Source organism: Candida parapsilosis, contig 006139 (assembly GCF_000182765.1).
Source record: "Candida parapsilosis strain CDC317 annotated contig 006139".
Classification (NCBI taxonomy): Eukaryota; Fungi; Ascomycota; class Pichiomycetes; order Serinales; family Debaryomycetaceae; genus Lodderomyces; species Lodderomyces parapsilosis.
Window position 1 is genome coordinate 288,195 of NW_023503282.1, and position 19,115 is coordinate 307,309.

At 37.9% G+C, this 19,115-nt stretch overlaps 8 protein-coding genes across 8 annotated transcripts; 5 read left to right on the forward strand and 3 right to left on the reverse strand. All coding sequences in view use genetic code 12, as the record gives it.

Moving 5' to 3' along the window:
* Nucleotides 1-303: 303 nt before the first annotated feature.
* Nucleotides 304-1,416, forward strand: CPAR2_501250 (methionine aminopeptidase; the record flags this gene model as incomplete). The annotated part of the gene is made up of 1 exon (XM_036810537.1): nucleotides 304-1,416. One exon carries the CDS (start codon nucleotides 304-306, stop codon nucleotides 1,414-1,416), a length of 1,113 nt encoding a protein of 370 aa, XP_036667064.1.
* A 58-nt stretch (nucleotides 1,417-1,474) lies between these two features.
* On the reverse strand, nucleotides 1,475-2,248 carry CPAR2_501260 (uncharacterized protein; the record flags this gene model as incomplete). The annotated part of the gene is made up of 1 exon (XM_036810538.1): nucleotides 1,475-2,248. One exon carries the CDS (start codon nucleotides 2,246-2,248, stop codon nucleotides 1,475-1,477), a length of 774 nt encoding a protein of 257 aa, XP_036667065.1.
* Nucleotides 2,249-2,386: 138 nt separating this feature from the next.
* Nucleotides 2,387-4,078, forward strand: CCT6 (chaperonin-containing T-complex subunit; the record flags this gene model as incomplete). Its single annotated transcript, XM_036810539.1, has 1 exon — nucleotides 2,387-4,078. The coding sequence occupies one exon, from the start codon at nucleotides 2,387-2,389 to the stop codon at nucleotides 4,076-4,078; it is 1,692 nt and encodes a 563-aa protein (XP_036667066.1).
* A 5,408-nt stretch (nucleotides 4,079-9,486) lies between these two features.
* CPAR2_501280 (uncharacterized protein) lies at nucleotides 9,487-10,134 on the forward strand (the record flags this gene model as incomplete). Its single annotated transcript, XM_036810540.1, has 1 exon — nucleotides 9,487-10,134. One exon carries the CDS (start codon nucleotides 9,487-9,489, stop codon nucleotides 10,132-10,134), a length of 648 nt encoding a protein of 215 aa, XP_036667067.1.
* A 160-nt stretch (nucleotides 10,135-10,294) lies between these two features.
* On the forward strand, nucleotides 10,295-10,636 carry CPAR2_501290 (Zn(II)2Cys6 transcription factor domain-containing protein; the record flags this gene model as incomplete). Its single annotated transcript, XM_036810541.1, has 1 exon — nucleotides 10,295-10,636. One exon carries the CDS (start codon nucleotides 10,295-10,297, stop codon nucleotides 10,634-10,636), a length of 342 nt encoding a protein of 113 aa, XP_036667068.1.
* A 577-nt stretch (nucleotides 10,637-11,213) lies between these two features.
* CPAR2_501300 (syntaxin-binding protein) lies at nucleotides 11,214-13,229 on the forward strand (the record flags this gene model as incomplete). Its single annotated transcript, XM_036810542.1, has 1 exon — nucleotides 11,214-13,229. One exon carries the CDS (start codon nucleotides 11,214-11,216, stop codon nucleotides 13,227-13,229), a length of 2,016 nt encoding a protein of 671 aa, XP_036667069.1.
* Nucleotides 13,230-13,282: 53 nt separating this feature from the next.
* On the reverse strand, nucleotides 13,283-14,680 carry CPAR2_501310 (RuvB family ATP-dependent DNA helicase pontin; the record flags this gene model as incomplete). Its single annotated transcript, XM_036810543.1, has 1 exon — nucleotides 13,283-14,680. The coding sequence occupies one exon, from the start codon at nucleotides 14,678-14,680 to the stop codon at nucleotides 13,283-13,285; it is 1,398 nt and encodes a 465-aa protein (XP_036667070.1).
* A 1,471-nt stretch (nucleotides 14,681-16,151) lies between these two features.
* CPAR2_501320 (uncharacterized protein) lies at nucleotides 16,152-18,065 on the reverse strand (the record flags this gene model as incomplete). The annotated part of the gene is made up of 1 exon (XM_036810544.1): nucleotides 16,152-18,065. The coding sequence occupies one exon, from the start codon at nucleotides 18,063-18,065 to the stop codon at nucleotides 16,152-16,154; it is 1,914 nt and encodes a 637-aa protein (XP_036667071.1).
* Between the last annotated feature and the right edge of the window lie 1,050 nt (nucleotides 18,066-19,115).

The following is a 19,115-nucleotide window of genomic DNA, read 5'->3' on the forward strand; positions in this document are numbered from 1 at the left end:
CGAAGCATCTTTAGGTGTGTACTTGGACTCCACTGCTGGTCTTCAGCATTTCTTGACAATAAATCAGCTGAGGTATCCACGGCATACACTCATTAGAGCCACTACCTTCCAAAGTGCTGACCATCCACCCTCTTACGCCAGTTGTGATTCGAAATTTCGTTAGACTCGAAATAGTCAGGTGGCAAAATCGCTACCAAGTATTTCACGTGATTGAAGAAAAAGAAACCAAAAAATATTTTGTGAAAAAAAAAAAAAAGTTTTAGGAGTGATAAACCATCTTAGAAAGACCACCATAATTGACCCATGAATTCAGTTTGCGCAGCTCCACAATGTGGTAAAGAAACAAATTCAATGTTGAAATGCCCAGTTTGTTTGCAAGCGGGCATTTCTAGTGTGTTTTGTGATCAAAATTGTTTTCGTTCCAGCTACTCCATTCACAAGGCAATTCATAAATCAGATGACGGAGAAGAGACTTATATTCCATTCCCCAATTTTTCATATACTGGTGATTTAAGACCTCATTACCCATTAAGTCCAAGAAGGTCCATCCCTAAGCACATTAAATTACCCGACTATGCTCAGCATGGTAAACCCATTAGTGAAATCAAGAATGATCGTATTGGTAAGATACCGGTTTTGACACCAAAGGAGATTACCAAAATCCAAAAAGTTAGTAAAGTAGCCAGGGAAGTCTTGGATATTACTGCAAGTCATATCCAACCAGGAATTACAACCGACGAGTTGGATGAGATTTTGCATAGAGAATGTGTCAAGAGAAATGCGTATCCATCACCGTTGAATTACTACAACTTTCCAAAATCATTGTGTACTTCGGTCAATGAAGTGATCTGCCACGGTATTCCCGACAAAACAAAATTGAAGGATGGTGATATCATCAACTTGGACGTAACGATATATTACATGGGGTTCCATTCCGACTTGAATGAAACTTATTACGTTGGTGATAAGGCTAAAAGTGACCCTGACACTGTTCGTTTGGTTGAGACTACTAGAGAATGTCTCGACTTGGCCATTCAGGCGGTCAAACCAGGTGTGGCATTTAGAGAATTAGGAAACATTATTGAAAAACATGCCTCGGAAAACAATTGTTCAGTTGTGCGAACTTATTGTGGTCATGGATGCGGTACTTTGTTTCATTGTCAACCAAACATTCCTCATTATGCCAAGAACAAGGCCATTGGAATAATCAAACCTGGTCAAGTTTTCACTATTGAACCTATGCTTAATTTGGGTACCTACAAGGATTGCACTTGGCCGGACAAATGGACGTCAACTACTCAAGATGGAAAGCGGTCAGCACAATTTGAACATATGTTGTTGGTTACTGAAGACGGAGTAGAAGTTTTGACTGCCAGAAACGAAAATTCACCGGGCGGACCAATCCCAAGAATTTAGAATAAGACGCATTTAAAATGTATATAAAATTAAACGAACCACCTGTGCAAAAAAATATTTATAGAATCTCTTTATCACTGATGAGAATATCGAGTAGCGTGTTTTGTATTTTGCTAAGTGATGATTCAAGAACTTGTAACTTTTTCTTGAATGAAATGTTGCCCTTCAGGTTCATAACATCATCAAAGGCGCCATGATGTATAGATACACCAGGATAATATGTTGTCAAGATGATGTATTGTTCATGTAAATCTTTTAAAAAATTGTAGTTTTGTAACGTCTTTGTCATTTGGAATTCGCCTGAGGTGTCTGATGACTGCAGAATCACCATTCTCATTATCTCACCGGTACAATCAAACAATCCCATGATGTAGTCAGATTTGTCAATAAACTCAATTAAAAGGCAGTCATTTTGTGGTATTTCTATTTCCGGGTTCAACAAGTATCTCACCACCGTATCTATATCCCCATCTGCAACAAGATTGATCAATTGTGTAAACAATTCATATTTAATCAATCCACCAGTTCTTTTATAATATGCAAATGTGAAAAATTCAATCAATTCTTCAACTGCACCCAGTATTGAGCCTCGCAAGTGATAGTTGTTGACATATATGCAGTTCACTTTGCGTAGATGTTCACTAATCACCGTTAAATATTGCGTTAGTTCTTTCGTTACAGTATCATCCAGCACGGATCGATGTAGCGTGAAAATTGCCTTCTTCGAATAGCTTGTGATTTCTCGACATGATCTGATCACTGTTTCTCTCTCATCTTGCTTAACTCGTAGGTGATCTCTTGCTGGAATGAAAATCTGCTCTTCAATGCTCATTTTAGTTGTGACGCGATACCCCCTTGATTGTATGATGGAATTTCTTCGATGCAGTTCCATTGAAAAAAAAAATAAAGTGCAAGAATGAAAGAGAAAAAAATTGCAAACAAGTAATACACCTCTACATTTACAGCAACGATGTCATCGTCAATTCAACTACTTAACCCTAAGGCGGAGTCATTCAGAAGGGCGCAGGCATTACAAGTCAATATCAATGCCGCTCAAGGCTTGCAACTGGTGTTGGCGTCTAACTTGGGCCCTAAGGGAACATTAAAATTATTAGTTGATGGATCCGGAGCATTGAAATTGACCAAGGATGGTAAAGTTTTGCTCAATGAAATGCAAATTCAGCATCCTACCGCTGTGATGATTGCTCGTGCAGCTACTGCACAAGATGAAATTACCGGAGATGGAACCACCACTGTGGTTTTATTGGTGGGTGAGTTATTGAAGCAAGCAGAGAGATTCATTAGTGAAGGTATACATCCAAGAGTTATCGTTGATGGATTTGACATTGCTCGTGAAGAAAGTTTAAAGTACTTGGATGAGTTCAAAACCAAAATTGAATCTTTCGATCGTGAATTTTTGTTACAAATTGCTAGAAGTTCATTGATCACCAAAGTCAATAATGACTTAGCTGATGTATTAACTCCGATTGTTACAGATGCGGTATTGACTGTAAAGCACGATGACCAGCCCTTGGACTTGCACATGATTGAGATTATGACTATGCAACATGGCCATTCAAAGGACACAGAATTGATCAAGGGACTTGTGTTGGATCACGGTGCACGTCACCCAGATATGCCCAGAAGAGTGCCCAATGCCCACATTTTAATCTTGAATGTTTCTTTAGAATATGAAAAGACTGAGGTCAATTCTGGGTTTTTTTACTCATCTGCTGAACAACGTGACAAACTAGTTGCCTCAGAGCGTAAATTTGTTGATGAAAAATTGAAAAAAATTGTTGATTTAAAGAACCAAGTTTGCGGCGATTCATTAAACTCTGATCAAGGGTTTGTTATAATAAATCAAAAGGGAATAGATCCAATGTCATTGGATGTGTTGGCCAAAAATGGAATATTAACTTTGAGAAGAGCCAAGAGAAGAAATATGGAAAGATTGCAACTAGTTTGTGGAGGTGAAGCGCAAAACTCGGTCGATGACTTGACCCCACAAGTTTTGGGATACTCAGGATTAGTTTACGAAAATAGTATTGGTGAAGACAAGTTCACCTATGTTACTGAAAATAAAGATCCTCGTGCTTCTACCATTTTAATAAAAGGGTCCAACTCCCACACATTACAACAAACAAAAGATGCAGTTAGAGATGGTTTAAGATCAGTGGCTAATGTAATAAAAGACAAGAGTGTTATACCTGGAGCTGGGGCATTTTGGATGAGTTGTAACAGCCATCTACTCCAAGATAAAAAGATTTTAAAGGGTAAAAACAAGCCTGGTATTCAAGCATTTGCCGAATCATTGCTAGTGGTACCAAAGACATTGTCTGCCAATGCTGGTTTGGATCAATTAGAAACCATATCTACTTGTCAAGACGATATAAATGACGGACATGTTGTTGGTGTTGATTTGAAGACGGGTGAGCCCTTGGATCCAACTGTTGAAGGTATTTGGGATTCATATAGAGTTGTGAGAAATGCAATCAGCTCAGCTACCGGAATTGCATCTAACTTGTTATTGTGTGATGAATTGTTGAAAGCAGGAAGATCGAGCTTGAAAGAAGGTGGTGGTGGTGCTGGAGGTCCACCAGGTGCAGGGGGTGGAATGCCTGCTGGTATGCCACCAATGGGTGCCCCAGGGATGATGTAGAGCAATGATGTAGAATGTGTATCAATGAAACGTAGTGAGAATGGGTACACACGTAAGTTAGAAGGCTGTCCGCATTCGAAAGCGTTGCTAATGCGAGTGAGTAAATACATAGCCGATGGGTATAGTGAGTTTTAAGGTGCGTAGAGGGTATCTTGTGAATATGTTGTAAAAAAAGTATTAATCTCAGTTATAACGAGAAGGCGCATAACCTTTGGTCTAGGGAAAAATGCAGTTGGGGTTACGCAAGTGGCTTTATCTTACTATGCAACTAGAAACAGTTGAATTTAGGGCGTAAATATAACCATACCTGTAAATTGTCGTAAGACCACGCAATCAGGCGTTTATATCAAATATCAGTAGGACAAATTACGCACCTATTCTTAAACACATTGTGGTCCTCAAATGAACATTCTGTGAGCGCAGAAAATACTAACCTTTTTCGCTAGAGGGTAAATAGACGCCTGACGGAAGTTGGCCAAGTGAACATCAAATAAAATGTTGGCTCGGCTTTCCCCAAGACGCAAACTATGAGAAGCAAAGACTAAGGGATCATGTTTCTTGGTGGTGCTAGCAAAGTCTTTGAGCCATATGCCTACTTTATGAGTTTTTTTTTCCCTAACTGAACTTACTCTTTATGTATGGCGCTAATTCGCAAAAAATAGATCGATGAATAGATTGATCTAGTTCTCGTTCTCTACACAAAATGATTTCAGATTCGGTTTGTACAATCCCAAACGATTTTTTGGGTTTTGGGTTGGAAAAACTTGGTTTGCTATTATAATATTTTATGCAGTACATCTTAAGATGATTATTCGTTTTTAAGTTGTATTGCATATTTGAATTTGTTTATTTATCTTCGGATCAAATATCGAGGAGAAAGTTCCGGAATTTCTTTGTTGGTTGTGCCGAGGGTTGAAGTAGTTTATTAGAGGGTTCCTTGATTATAATTAGGAAGCGTGGAAACAACCTATTGAAGAAATAAACAACGACATTCAAACGAACGCTATGCTTTAAGGTAATTTACTTAATAAGAATGGGAAGGTTATAATTTTGGCCACAAAAAAAGTGATTCATTGAGAGTTGAGTGACTGTTGATTTGGTTAAGACATCAGAGATATGAAAATTTCAAAGCCAATTGTCAGGGGTGTAAAATATCGACATAGAATGTGAAACTCTAGAACGCGGTCTTGTATATTATAAAAGTTTCCGAGCAACACGGGAAAGATGCCAACCAGGCAAGTCTCAAGCTAGACACAACATTGCACATAAGGCTTTTTAGTCAAGTTGAGGGGCTGGTGCATTAGCCGAAAGAACTAAATTTAAGAAAAGATTCGAAACATATAATTCAAGGCGGGTGACGGTGACAGATTTGATGGAGAACAAGAACCTTCGATGATGATTTTGGTCATTGTTTGTTGTTTACCGCAAAGCGGGGCTTGCAATTTGAACTAATGTATATGCTCACACCGGAAGAATGTGTGCTAAAGAAATATGGGAATGTTTCTTGTAATAATAGTCCACTATGCATAAGTCTAGCCTTTTAAAACATGAAATGAGGAGCAAAAATAATCTTTTGTTTCATTTCAATGTAGTTGTTAGGCGCTAATCTTTTGCTCTTTTTTTACCCACATATTCCAGTAAAACAAGCACGATTTCTAAACGGAGAGCGTTATATTACAAGATTCGTATAAATATACAAAAGCGGAAAAAGGAGTTAAGCCGTTCATAACCATAGAGACAAAAGACATTAAGAGTTGAAAGCATCGAGAGTGGAAATCAGGCAAATGAAGGAATCTGTAGGGAGAAAAATACGTACAGCAACACGGTTTTTTACTAAAGTTGACATCTGATGAAGACAGATCCCCCACGCAAGGCTGTTTGCCACAGTATAGCTTTCGTGTTGTTTTTCCGTTTTGCAATATATCTTCTAGTACAAAACCTTTTCCTCTTGGATTTGCATTATTGTGCTCGTTTTAAAGAAGATATGCATGGGTGATCAATAATTACACAAATCGAAGACGCTTTGACCAAGACTTCAATCTAAGAAATTATGCATGATCTTATAGCAGATAAAGAAAGGCTGATGTTCGGTGGTATTTCGATTACGAAACAGTGGTTAGACTTACTTTCATTTGCGCCAGAAAGTCGCCTCAGTTTTGCAAAAGTTTTTACGTCATTAAGTACAAAACGAAATGAAATTTTGATTTAAACTTTTTCCTTTTCAAATTGCGAAAACATGTTTCTATTCTTTTTTTGACTTTTTGACAGAGAAGAAAATAATATTAGCCTCAAGTTACTCAAAATGGAGGCGATTTAGAAAGATTACGCGAATCTCGTACCGGCGAGGTTAACTTAAGTTGGATAGTTACGTTTCAAGTAGCAACATAAAAAGGGAGGCCGTACATTACGTTCAAAAGAAAGAGCATACACGAACTTGTCTCTGTTCCGCTTACGATTTCACGACAGTTTCGTATTGTGTGTAGAGACTTTGTAGCTCATTCTTTCTTTAAAAAAGCACGTGCAATTCAATAATGCAAATCACAAAATCGTTGAGTTCTTCCAAAACTTGAACACTCTGTTGTTGTAAACACAAAATGAGGAATAAGAATGAATCTCACTGCAAATTGGATGAATGTGAGAGCCTCATGAAAGTTCATGGTCCGTTTATGCGTAGACTGTTTAAAAAAGTAGATTCCTGAAACGGAAGACGGGAAGCTAGTAATTATGTTTTTTTTTTTTTCCCGTACATACAAGGGTTTATCATGGGTTAATGTTTATTTCTTTTGTTATGATACTCCTTTATTGTTCAGCTGTAAATCAAGAACATACATATTGGCCATGAGACATATTTACGAAGAGGAACAAAAGATAAAGGCAGGGTTAATAAGCCCATCCGTTTGAGGCTTCTTAAGGCAACGATCCATTTCTTACTTGAAGAGTGTGCACTTTGCCGAACCGCTCAACATTTCGTATTTCCGTTAATTGTCTTGTTTCTTATTGTGGTTCTTTGAATTTATTTGGATCTTTATGAATCTCATCATCAATTAGGGGTGAAAAGATATACAAAGTAGCTGTAATTTTTCCATCTTACGTTTGTGTAAAGTAGCCATAAGTCTAAGGCGATTCAGATTCGAGAACAAAAGGTTAGTTGATGTGGACAAGGAGGAGAAACAACAAAGGGCGTTTGTTTATGGAATACTTGCATGTATATATATATTGTATCAGTAATTTAGATATTTTGTTACGCACAAGGGTTATGTATCTTTGCACAAAGAGGAAGGAAGTACCTAAAACTTAGTTTTAAAGGCTATTTTTCTTAATCTTAGTGCTTACTGCATATGGGAATGACTGTGCGAGTTGGGGAGTAAAGAGTTTATTAATTGTGCTAGCACTGTTAACGCTTGAAACAAGATAGCCCCAATTAAATTATGTAACTGCTCTAGTGGTGGTATATTGAGTTGGAAAATGTATCATCAGCGTTTAAAGATTGTGGCAATTTTAGGTGTGTGTACAGTGGCTAAAAATCAATTTCTTAAATTTTTGTGTTTAGTTTATGCACAATGTATGATGTATGACTTTATGCAGGATTTATTATTTTCGTCACTTCCACAGCCAATTTTTAGTCTTTATGCACTACTAACAAAAAGAATTAACATATTATAGTTTAACTGGGTTTTTGAGAAATAAAACCCCAAAAAACTTAACTAGAGAAATTTCCTTAACAACTGCAAGAGAGCACCAAATCGTGGATACGTAAACTAGTGTTATCTGACTTGAGAAAAGTAATTGATGCCATCGGTACCCCTCAGTGAACTTGTGCTTGCCATGTTATTATTCACGTGGACTCAATTATTCACACCTGTGCCCAATAAGACTATATTTTGAATGGACAGGACAAAGTGTATTTGGTTTTTATAACAGATTTTATTTTACTACCAAGAACTTTTGAAGAATGGGGGGAGGGAGAGGGACGTGAGGTACAAATATCTAGAATATGGGACGCATAGGTAGGCGTAGACCTACCAGTCAGCTTTTCGCATTGAGTACTGACAAAGACTAAAACAGTTCTGATTGTCTAACGAAAGTAAAGCTTTGTAACAACTTTAAAGTATACATGATTTCCTCACGAGGTTAATCACCACTGAGTTATCCTTGTTAAATAAGTACTAGTAATGAACAAATATGCTGACTGGCAACGCGTGCTTTCCTTCTTATGACTCGCTCCTAATAAGATGAAATTGTCAGTTCCATCGCAAAAACTGCTGCAGTGACAACAAGATAGTAGTAGCAAATGCACATCCTGAGTATGAGTCCACTCCTATTCAAGCATTCACCGGATATGACAAATTTCCTCGAAGTGTTGCAATGCCGATCGTTCTAGGCACATTCTGCCCACGCGATCTAGAAGATATAGATTCCAATTCATGGATCTCACTACACAAAGCTGACTGTAAGAACACAAGAAAGTATGAAATTCTATATTTTTGCCGTCTAGCACGACAAAAGGCGTCTCGCAGGATTATTTTGGTGACTTTGTTACACATTGACATCTGTATTGAACTAAGGGAATTCTAATTTTAACCATTGTACATAAACAAACAAACTATTAACTAACAATGTAATAAAAGCAAAGAAGGGGAGTAATATTAATAAGTCACTTTGCATTTCCACAAAGAATACTAAGAATATACTAATCATCCAGATTAAGTAAAAATACATTCTTTTAGTTCCCATCACAAAGACAAAGAAATCATAAATGAAAAACAACAATTGCCCTTCATTTCCCATTGTTAAAAGCAATGAAATACAAAAAAAAAAAAAAGAGAACAAGAGTGAAACCTTCCAAGCATTCTTTCAAAATATAAATATTTCAATTAAAGACGTATGGAGGATATATCATATGAAAGTTTATTATTTTTTTTTCCTTTCTTTTGTTTGAAACTTTAAACAAAGATAAGCGGGAGTCAATACTACAACAATCATTTTCCTTTTGTATAAGATATCTCTTTAGGGTTTAAGAGTAACGCCAGTGAATCAGTGAATAAGACATTCACGGGAAAAACTAATTTGCCACAACCCCCACATTTACCAGCAGATCAGGAAGTATAGCACACAGTTGTAACCATCACCTACAAGTGCTTTGTCGAGGTAGAATTTCAATTACAGTTTTTCAGATCGGAGCTTCGACTAGAAGAAATTTCAAGTATACTCAGTCTAAACTTTATTTTCAACCCAGGGAACCATTGAATTTTACAAAGGTTATTTGCTAGCAAATTACAAAAAAGTCATCCAAAAACCTTACTTTTATTTTTTTTTTCAGCAGCAGTTGCACATTTGATTATATACTTTTTTTTTGGAGGGATCCCTGCATTTGTGATTTTTATTATTTTTAACGTTTATTACAAAACATGAGTACTGCATCGATAAGCAAGAAACAAAGTCAACCAGCGCGGCAACGCCGTCTGCAAAAACAGCAACAGCAACAACATCAACATGAGCAGCAACCACAACACGGCCAGCCCCAGTCGTCTCCATCCCATTACAACGAAACTCCCCGAGTTGCTGGTACCAGTTATCCCTATCCCACTGCAAGTGTGAATGGTGGTGCAGGCACCCATGCATATTCGCATTTGCAAGAAAGAAACCCATCGGCATCGTATGTCCCAACCACAAGTAATTCAACAGATTCAGAAAGGTTGCAACAGGGACAACAACAATTTAAAAGTGAGCTTCAACATGGACCACAAGCACCAGTTTATCATCAGTACCCTCCACAACCAGCTTATCTTTCACAAGATATATTCCATCCAAGTCAACAACAACAACAGCCTCAACAACAGCAGCATCAACAACAGCAGCCTCAACAACAACAGCCTCAACAACAACAACGGACTCAGCAACCACCTTACCAAGGGATGATGGCACCTCCTGGTCAACCCTACCCAGTTCAAGATCCCAACTTTCAACATGGCCCCCATGTAGATCCTCAAAGACAAGGTCAACAACCACCACCGCCACAACCTCATCAATGGGCACCGTACCCCCCCCAACCCTAATCAACAGTATTATCCACCACAACCACAACCACCACAAGCTCAAAACGAGGAAGATAAATCTGTACGACAAAAGAAAAAGCCTGGGAGAAAACCTGGAGCTAAGAAGAATGCACCAGCAGAGTATCATCCATATGGTAACCCAAGCAGCACAGTTCCTTCTATGGTACAACCAAACTCAATTCCTCATCCGTACCAACAACAAAACTCCAACGTTCCTTCGTCTACATCTTCGGCCCCACTGAGTGCCAGTTCGTCGAAGCTGGTTACAAGGAGATCACGTATGGGATGTCTCACATGCCGTCAACGTAAAAAGAGATGTTGTGAGTCGAGACCCAAGTGCACCGAGTGTGGTCGATTAGGATTGAACTGTGTATGGCCCAAACCAGGAACAGAGCACAAGAACAAACCCAAGGATCAAAAGGAAGATGAAAATACCATTGAGCATGAGATTTATGGTAGAATCAAAGTGTTGAGAGGAATAGTCGAGTACAGGTCTCAGTAGAGTAACTCTAAGAGTATGAGTACAGGTAAGGTGAAGTGGTTTAAAAATTAACTTATACATTCAATTTTTTTCATTTCTACAATGTTGATCAACCTTTCGTTTGAGACTGGATCGGTTTTTTCATGATTTTAGAGTTTTATTCTTTGACGTTTGCAAACGTCGTGTATTTATAGTGTTTATAGTGTATCAATTTCGTACAATGTGTTTACTCGTAGTAGAGTGATTCTATATGCTTTGCATGTGTTTGTAAGGTATAATTGTGAAGGAGATGACCCACGATAAAATAACTCTTGAATGTAACAATGTTTGTGTGTAAGTATATTTCCCCTTTAGGAAGTCGAGGTATTTCATTCTTAAATTTTTTTTTTTTTCTCTCTTTTGCTCTTTTGACAACCAACAAAACACGTATTACTATCACCCAAGCTTAATTTGCAACACAGGCAACCCCTTTGATACAGCAACACTTTCATCCATCAAAACCACTACTGCTTTAAACTGTATTAAGGGCCACCCTCTTCCCATGTCATTGCAAGTTTTACCCAGTCTAAGGAATCGTCAAATTGCGATTCTAGAGCGAATGCTCCATTTGAACAAGGAAGGTTCAGCAGACTTGACGTTAGCTTCCAAATCAGAAGAAATCATTTGGAAAGTACTAGTCCTTGATCAAAAATCACGAAACATCTTGTCGTCAGTTTTGCGAGTCAATGATTTGTTACGATGTGGTATCACGGTTCATTCATTGATTAATCAACAACGATCGAAATTACCTGATGTGCCAGTCATTTACTTTGTTGAACCTACTAAAGAAAACATTAGTACCATAATTCACGATTTGAATGACGATAAGTATGACACTTATTACATCAATTTCACTTCCCATTTACCTCGTGACTTGTTGGAGGATTTCGCCAAACAAGTGGCTTTACTGGGTAAAGCATCAAGAATAAAGCAAGTTTGGGATCAGTATTTAGATTTTGTGGTTACCGAACCCAATTTATTTTCATTGAATTTGAACAACATTTTTACAACTTTCAACACATCGCAAACAAAAGAGGAAACAATTCATGATTTGGTGGGTACCATTGCTGATGGATTGTTATCCTTATTTATAAGCTTGGATGTTGTTCCTATAATACGTGCACAACAACACGGACCTGCTGAGTTTGTAGCTCAAGAACTCGATTTAAAGTTGCGAGAATACTTGAGTAACGCCAAACTGTTGGGTAATGAACACAACGCTGCATTGACACAACGACCAGTTCTTATTTTATTGGATAGAAATTTCGATTTAGCTTCAATGTTTGCTCATTCATGGATCTATCAATGTATGGTGAGCGATGTTTACCTGTTAAAGAGAAATACGATCAAGTTGCGCAAGATAGCCAAGGATAAGAATGGAGTTGAATCAGAAACGGTCAAGAATTATGATATTGATCCTCGTGATTTTTTTTGGACCAAATATGCCCAATTGCCGTTCCCTGATGTCGTTGAAAATGCCGACGTTGAATTGAATGCTTATAAACAAGAGGCTAAAGAAATTACCAACAAGACGGGAATAACATCATTGGATGATATTGACCAAAATTCAACGAGCTCAACCGCAAATATTCAACAAGCAGTTGAAAAATTGCCAGAGTTGACCGCAAGAAAAGCAACATTGGATATGCATATGGATATTTTATCCAACTTGATCAATGAATTACAAGCCAAGAATTTGGATACGTATTTTGAAATTGAACAAAATGCTGGAGGTAATCACAACGATACCAAGATCTTAAAAGAGTTTATGGATTTGTTGAATAACGATGATGCCAAGCAAGACACATCCTTGGACAAGTTACGTACATTGATCATTTTGACTCTTGTCAGTGATCATCTATCCTCGGACTATATTTCCAAAGTCAAGTCGATTTTGCTTCAACATTATCCTAATTTGGACATGTCGGCATTTGACTATATCCTTAAATTTAAAGAACATCTGAAAATTGCCAATTTATCCAACTTATCTGACTCATATAGTAGCAATCATAGTGGCAGTGGGGGGTTGTCATCTTCATCGTCCAATGCACAGACTTCATCTGCTTTACTCAGTGGATTATCATCAAAACTTTATGGATTGACGGAAGGTCGTATTTCTGAAGGTTTGAGCTCAATTGCTTCAAAGATTAAAAATTTCATTCCCGAACGAAATTTGCTTCCAATTACCAAGATTGTTGAGGCGATTATGGATCCAACAAATTCCACTCAACAATCAATCAACTTGACTGATGAGTATTTATATTTTGATCCAAAATCAAGAGGTGGTGGACACTCAAAACCACCAAAGAGACAATCGTATAGTGATCTGATTGTTTTCGTTGTTGGTGGTGGTAATTACTTGGAGTATGTTAACTTGACTGAATGGAGTGGTCAACATGGAGACGGTGAGGCAAATAGAAACGGTGGTGCTGGAATCAGTGGAGGTGTCGGAGTTGGTGGTGGTGGTGGTGCCGGTGTTGGTGAAAAGGGTAGATTCAATGTCATTTATGGAAGTACTGATATTCTTTCAGCGACTGAGTTTTTGAAAGAATGTGAACAATTGAGTAAGAGCTAAACAATTAGAGTAAATAAGTAGAGAGGTTAATCTATTACAAAGTACACACTCTCTCAAAGAAAGGTTTTTGATTCGTTCAACACTTTCGTTGATCTCCTTGAATCCAAAAACAACAATTCACACTCTTCAACGTCTTGTAATTCAACAGTTGAACGACCAGCAATAGAGCTCAATATACCAGCTGGGGTCAATAGTTGCAAAGCATACCTCAATGAAGTTTGTACCCCATCATGACTCAATTTATTGATTGCCTCTTCACTCAAGGTCAAATTTTCCAAATTGGCCCTCTTGGTAATGATTGTCTTGATCTCATCTTGATTATAAGGTAAAGTTCTAACAATCAATAATCGATCAATGAGATCTGGTGGACATCCATGAGGTGCTTTAATTGATAAATCATCTGATCCTTTAACCGTAGTTAATCCTCTATTTGATGCCAAGATGACAATAGGGGCAATATTACTCTCCAAGGCTTTATTCAAGTAGGTGAAAATTTCCAAATCCAACATATTCACCTCATCAATAAACAACACCCCGGGAATTAATTCAGCTACACCTTGATCAATATATTTTGAAACAACTTTGTTAACTTCGCTGCGTAACTTGTCAGTTATTTCAGTCTTTTTGGGCTTCAATAATTGACCCATCATACTCAATACATCTTGACCACCTTGGGGTCTGGCATTTGCTACATCCAAGTCATGCAATGTGACATCTTGAACGATTTCCTTCTTCTTGTGTACTTCTCCTTTTGGGAGTGGGACATATTCTTCAGCTTCTAAATCAAATTCAGTAGCATATGCATCCGATCTTCCCACACGTTTAACAGCACCAGTGTTTGATTCAATATAAATGACATCACCAACAGCAACACGCTCCTTTTGTAGGGATTCATAGATGCTTGGATCCAAACGCAAGTTTTTCGTTCCCTTGGCTGTTTTCAATCCAACTATAACGTGACTTATAGTTTTACCATATCCGCCCAATGGGTTCTCTGCTTCTTCTGGTGTCAATTCAATAACTTCACCTTCATAAACTTCTTTAGTTTCCTTGATCCTCAATCCAATTGCCTTTCGGAAATTTTCCATCAATGCACTAGTTTTTTTCACTTCAGCTGAGTACAACTCCAGTCCAACAATGGGACAAAAGGGAACTTTTGGACCCAATTCTTGTGATACCGCCAATGCCAATGCTGTTTTACCAGTTGCAGGTGGACCAGCAATCAAAACTGCTTTCCCAGACATTTTCTTACTCTTGATTAAATCAACAATTATACCACATGCTTCACGTGCATCTTGTTGACCAACGAAACCACCCTCAATGGGTTTGGCAGTGCCATATTCATTTAGGCCGAGTCCCTTGATGTGAGTATGGGCGGCAGTTCTATTTTCTTTAGCTGAAGAAACTGGTAAGGAGGTAGTTTTATCGGTAACTTCACTTATTTGTACCATTGGAAATAGAAGAGGAATGTGTTGGTGGAGTTGATGAGATGATTAGGAGACGCTTTCGATGGTTTTTGGATGGATTTCAGTTTTTTTCTTTTTCACTCTTTCCGTATTAAATGTCGCAACATACACATAAATGACACGGAATGAACATCACGACAGTGGATCATTATTGTTGTTACTGGACAATTGGCATAGAAGAATGCCAACAAAGAAGCAAACCATTTCGTTTCGTTTCGCTATTCGATGATATTTTCATGATGTATTTTTCTTTGGTTACTTTCACTTGATTTGTATTGTGTGATGCTAACGACGAACTTTTCAATGCTTTGCTTTCATGCGATTTTGATTTACGTCTGTTGATAAGATGCTTTCATCATTGCGTTTATCAGCTGACGATGAAAATATATCAATGAATGGTTCCTTTTTCCTTTTAGTTTGATAAACAAATGCTTCAGGAAACAAAGGAACGGCCATGAGAGCATGCATGAGGCTTCTAAAAGATATGGCGTGCACCACGTCAATATTGTTGTCAAGGTAACTTTTAATGAATTCCTTGGGCTCACGTGGCACGGTAGGTTACTGAAAGGAATATGAACTGTTTTAACAATGGAATACCGCCACGCTATACTATTTAGCAACAACTTGACCTACAAGATTGCTGAAATCAAATCCGGCAATGATTATGTTGAAGGGTCCGAATCGAGCGTACAATTGGGAGTCAATCAGAGTTGTACTGACTTCGTCTTCAACGGTTCATATGGCTCGTTCGGCGGCCCCATTTTGTTTCGAAGTGAAGAGCACATGTGTGTTTGGTGATACCATTCTGAGTGGCGGTAACCCCTTCGCGTGTATACCTTCACTTGGCATCTAACTTGCGACAATACTTGGGTTTTCTTGATGACTGCTTTTCATTCAGCGTGTTCATCAAGATTCCTTATCTGATGGAAATGTATGGAGAGTGTCGGCCTTTTGTTATGTTTGCAAAATCAAGAAAATTACAAGCTGATTTCGATCTGGAAGTCTAATCCAACTTCGCTGTAGTGGCACAGTTGTTTAACCGTTCCAGCATCGATTGTTCTCAAATCTACCACTATTCTGTGTAATTGACGTTGTTCTTCGGCAAATACGGGCAGAAGTCATGCGCCGGATGGTACTAACTACACAGATTTTTTCAAGTTTTATATGGTCTTTTATTTTGTAATAAGTTTTGTTCAAGTGCTCTATCTATTGTAAAAGCTCGAAATCGAAGTTGTAGAAATATCAACCCTTTTGTATGAGCCGTATGGGCATCTGAGAGATTGTCTAGTCATGACAGTTATCAATTAAAGAAGTGAAGGCGTGTAGAACCTCTTGCGAAGTTTGGAGAGGAGGCTATGTATCAAATTACAAATATTATTACGTACAGAGAATTGTGCATTCCTCGCAACGATCCAGAAGTAATATGTATTTGAAAAAGATTTACCAATAGCACTTTTCAACCCTCCTCATCCTCATCATCGTCATCTTCTTCTTCAACTATATATTCAACAAGGAAGTTTGCACCCTTGAATTCAGGCACTTCTCCAATAGTCAATTCTGAATCACACGCGATAACCTTTTTAGGATACGGCTGTACAACTTCAAACTTGAATGGATTCACCAGGTAATAATGATGTACATCTTGGAATCGACACTTGTGCTCGTCAGATAAATCCAGATTCAATTCACCAATCAATTCATCAATAGTTGCTTCATCTTGCAACCAGTTGTCATTTGCATGGTTCAATTCCAGTGTTGTTTCTTCAATGAATAGCTTGAGTTCGATATAGATAAAGAATTGAAGGATTGTGATTGACTTGTTGAACTGTTCAATTAGACGTTTACCACTGGGGAGTTTAACTGCCACACGTAGAGAGTCATCAGGATCAGTTAAACCTTCAATATGATTATCTTTGATCAAATTTAAAAGAAACCACCGTCTTAATTTGACAAGACTCTCTGTCTCTTCCTTCAATCGCAACTCTTCATCTCGTTTTTGTTTCTTCAATTTGTCTTTAAGTAGTGATTGCGTGTATGCATCATCTTGTTGTTGTCTAATTAATCGACTGAAATCGGTCTCTTGTTTGTCGTATTTAGCAGCTACTAATTGTGGATTGTACTTGTCAATATTCTTGACTAAATACTTGGCAATTTTCAGTACAGTTATACTCAATTCATCATCCATAATGAATTGTTTGGACAAATTGGATTTGTAGACTATTGACATTGATGCCATGATATCAGGGCTTGGAGACACATTAGCCACAAGCATTACATATGGCGTCCTTTTGATTTTATAAGTTTGACCAATTTCCCATGCTTCTGGTGAATGATCAACGTTGGCGAAATACATCTTTGTAGACTTGAAATTACCGTTGTTCTTGTTGAATGATTTTTTAAAGTGGGAATTTCTGAGTAGTTTCTTCATAAACTTTGTCGTTTCTGGTAAATCATTGGTCAAAACCACCAACAACCAGTCATATTCCCTTTGACAGTGTGAGTGCAACTCGTTGAAACCTGATTCCACTATATCGTACATGTCTATGGAATTGGTTTCATCCTCCAGCTCCTGTTTTTCCTTTAGGGTTGACAAATATGAATAATCAGGATGAAACTTTTCGAAATCATACAGTCTATTGAGCTTGAAATTGTTGTCACCCTCATCATCTCCACCCCATCCAAAGCCAAAAAAGAACTTTATGGAGTTTATGATCACCAGAAGAATGTTTTTGGGTATAATCAACAAAATGAACCATAGTGTATTCAAAATCGAAGTATTGCTGCGTGCGGCTGCACTCAGTCTAGTGCTTGACGTGTCACTATCTATTTCACGACTATGTTCAATCACACTCTCATTAGCTTGCCATTTCTTCTCTCCCGCCAATTCGCGTTTCTGTTTCTCCTCTCGCTCATGAATAAGGGAACTATAAATTCCCACATCTAATTGCCAGCGAGTGGAAATTTGGGGCGCTTTAGGCAATCGAGGCGTAAGCGAGTTAAGAAACATTTGACTTTGAAGATTGACGTAATCACCTCTGGTCCTTGTCGATGCTGACCGATGTATTAGTTCACCTATGCCTCCATCGTCATCGTCATTCTCGCCACCTCCAGTGCCAGTCCCATTACCTTCAATCTCTCTAGGATCTATCGCTGAACTAGTGCCAGTATCGTTTTGTGTATTTACTTGAGCTGATTCAACTGTTTCAAAACCTGATTCCAAGTATGTCAAGATTGCATTGTTTAAATCGTGATCATGAATAGTTAGTAGACGATTGATTTTGTCGTCAACATCACTGGAAGAATCATCTGATCCCAAGCCTGCAATTATCTTGAACTGTTCAAAAGCCTCTTGATTGTCTGAGCTTGGCATTCGGGAAAGATTGTAAAGGAGTGAATGAATTGGTAGAATATATTGATTGAGACTGTTTTAGAAAACCGGGGGGCTTGGAAATTTTGTTGGTTACCAAAGTGACGTGTACTTTTGGTCAAAAATATTACTACCTTGTTAAAACACTTGTAACAGGAGGCGAGTTCGAGTAAACTTGATGCGTCATGAAGAGTTAGTGTTGATAGAGTTGTCGGACTGTCAAGCTCAATAAAAGCAATTGTCAATGTGATTGCACTATGACATTGCGTTTATAGTTGTTCTTCCTTCTGATTGTTTTTCGTTGTTGCAAAATTTGTGCAAAATTACATAAACTTAGAAAAGGATATCAAGTGCTAAAGCGTAATCCTGTCCATGAAAGCGGCTACTTTGCGACCTTTTCTTCTGTGACAGCTCCATCATTTGTTTTTAACTTTCATTTTGTTCTATAACGGATTGCACATGCTATATATCCTGGCGCTAAAAAATCAAATGCACCAATTCTCCGGGGTTCCAATCGAACATTTGACGAAAAGTGCTTTACTTGCAACTCTTTGAGTTCGGTCTTAGCCGTTGAAGTGTTTTTTAAAAAGAAAGAAACGAAGTACTTTAACCTCGGCTAAATAACGGTTTATCACACGTAATTTAGACAGCAATAGGGAATAAGCTTTTTATGACACAAACTAATCTACATGCAGTACACATCCAACGTTTTTACAATAAACCATCGATATACCCACCCACACAATAAAAGGGAAGGGCAAGAGAAAAAAAAAACCTGGGGCAAAGTCACAAAACGTGCCAAATTGCCCATTATCGTCGTGTTTTGATAGGTCGTTAAGCTTCCAACGTTTATTCGTGATATAATTTTTACCGACTTGAAAAGAGAAAAATTGTTTGTGGAACGCAAAATTTGAGGTACATTTAGTAGGTGAGAGTAAATGTCAGATGTTCCAAAGGTACATCTGTTTTACTCTTTTTGTTACTCCTCTAAAACATCATCTCTCCATAAATCTCTCCGAAGCTTTCAACGAGAGATCGAGAATCAAAAAAAGA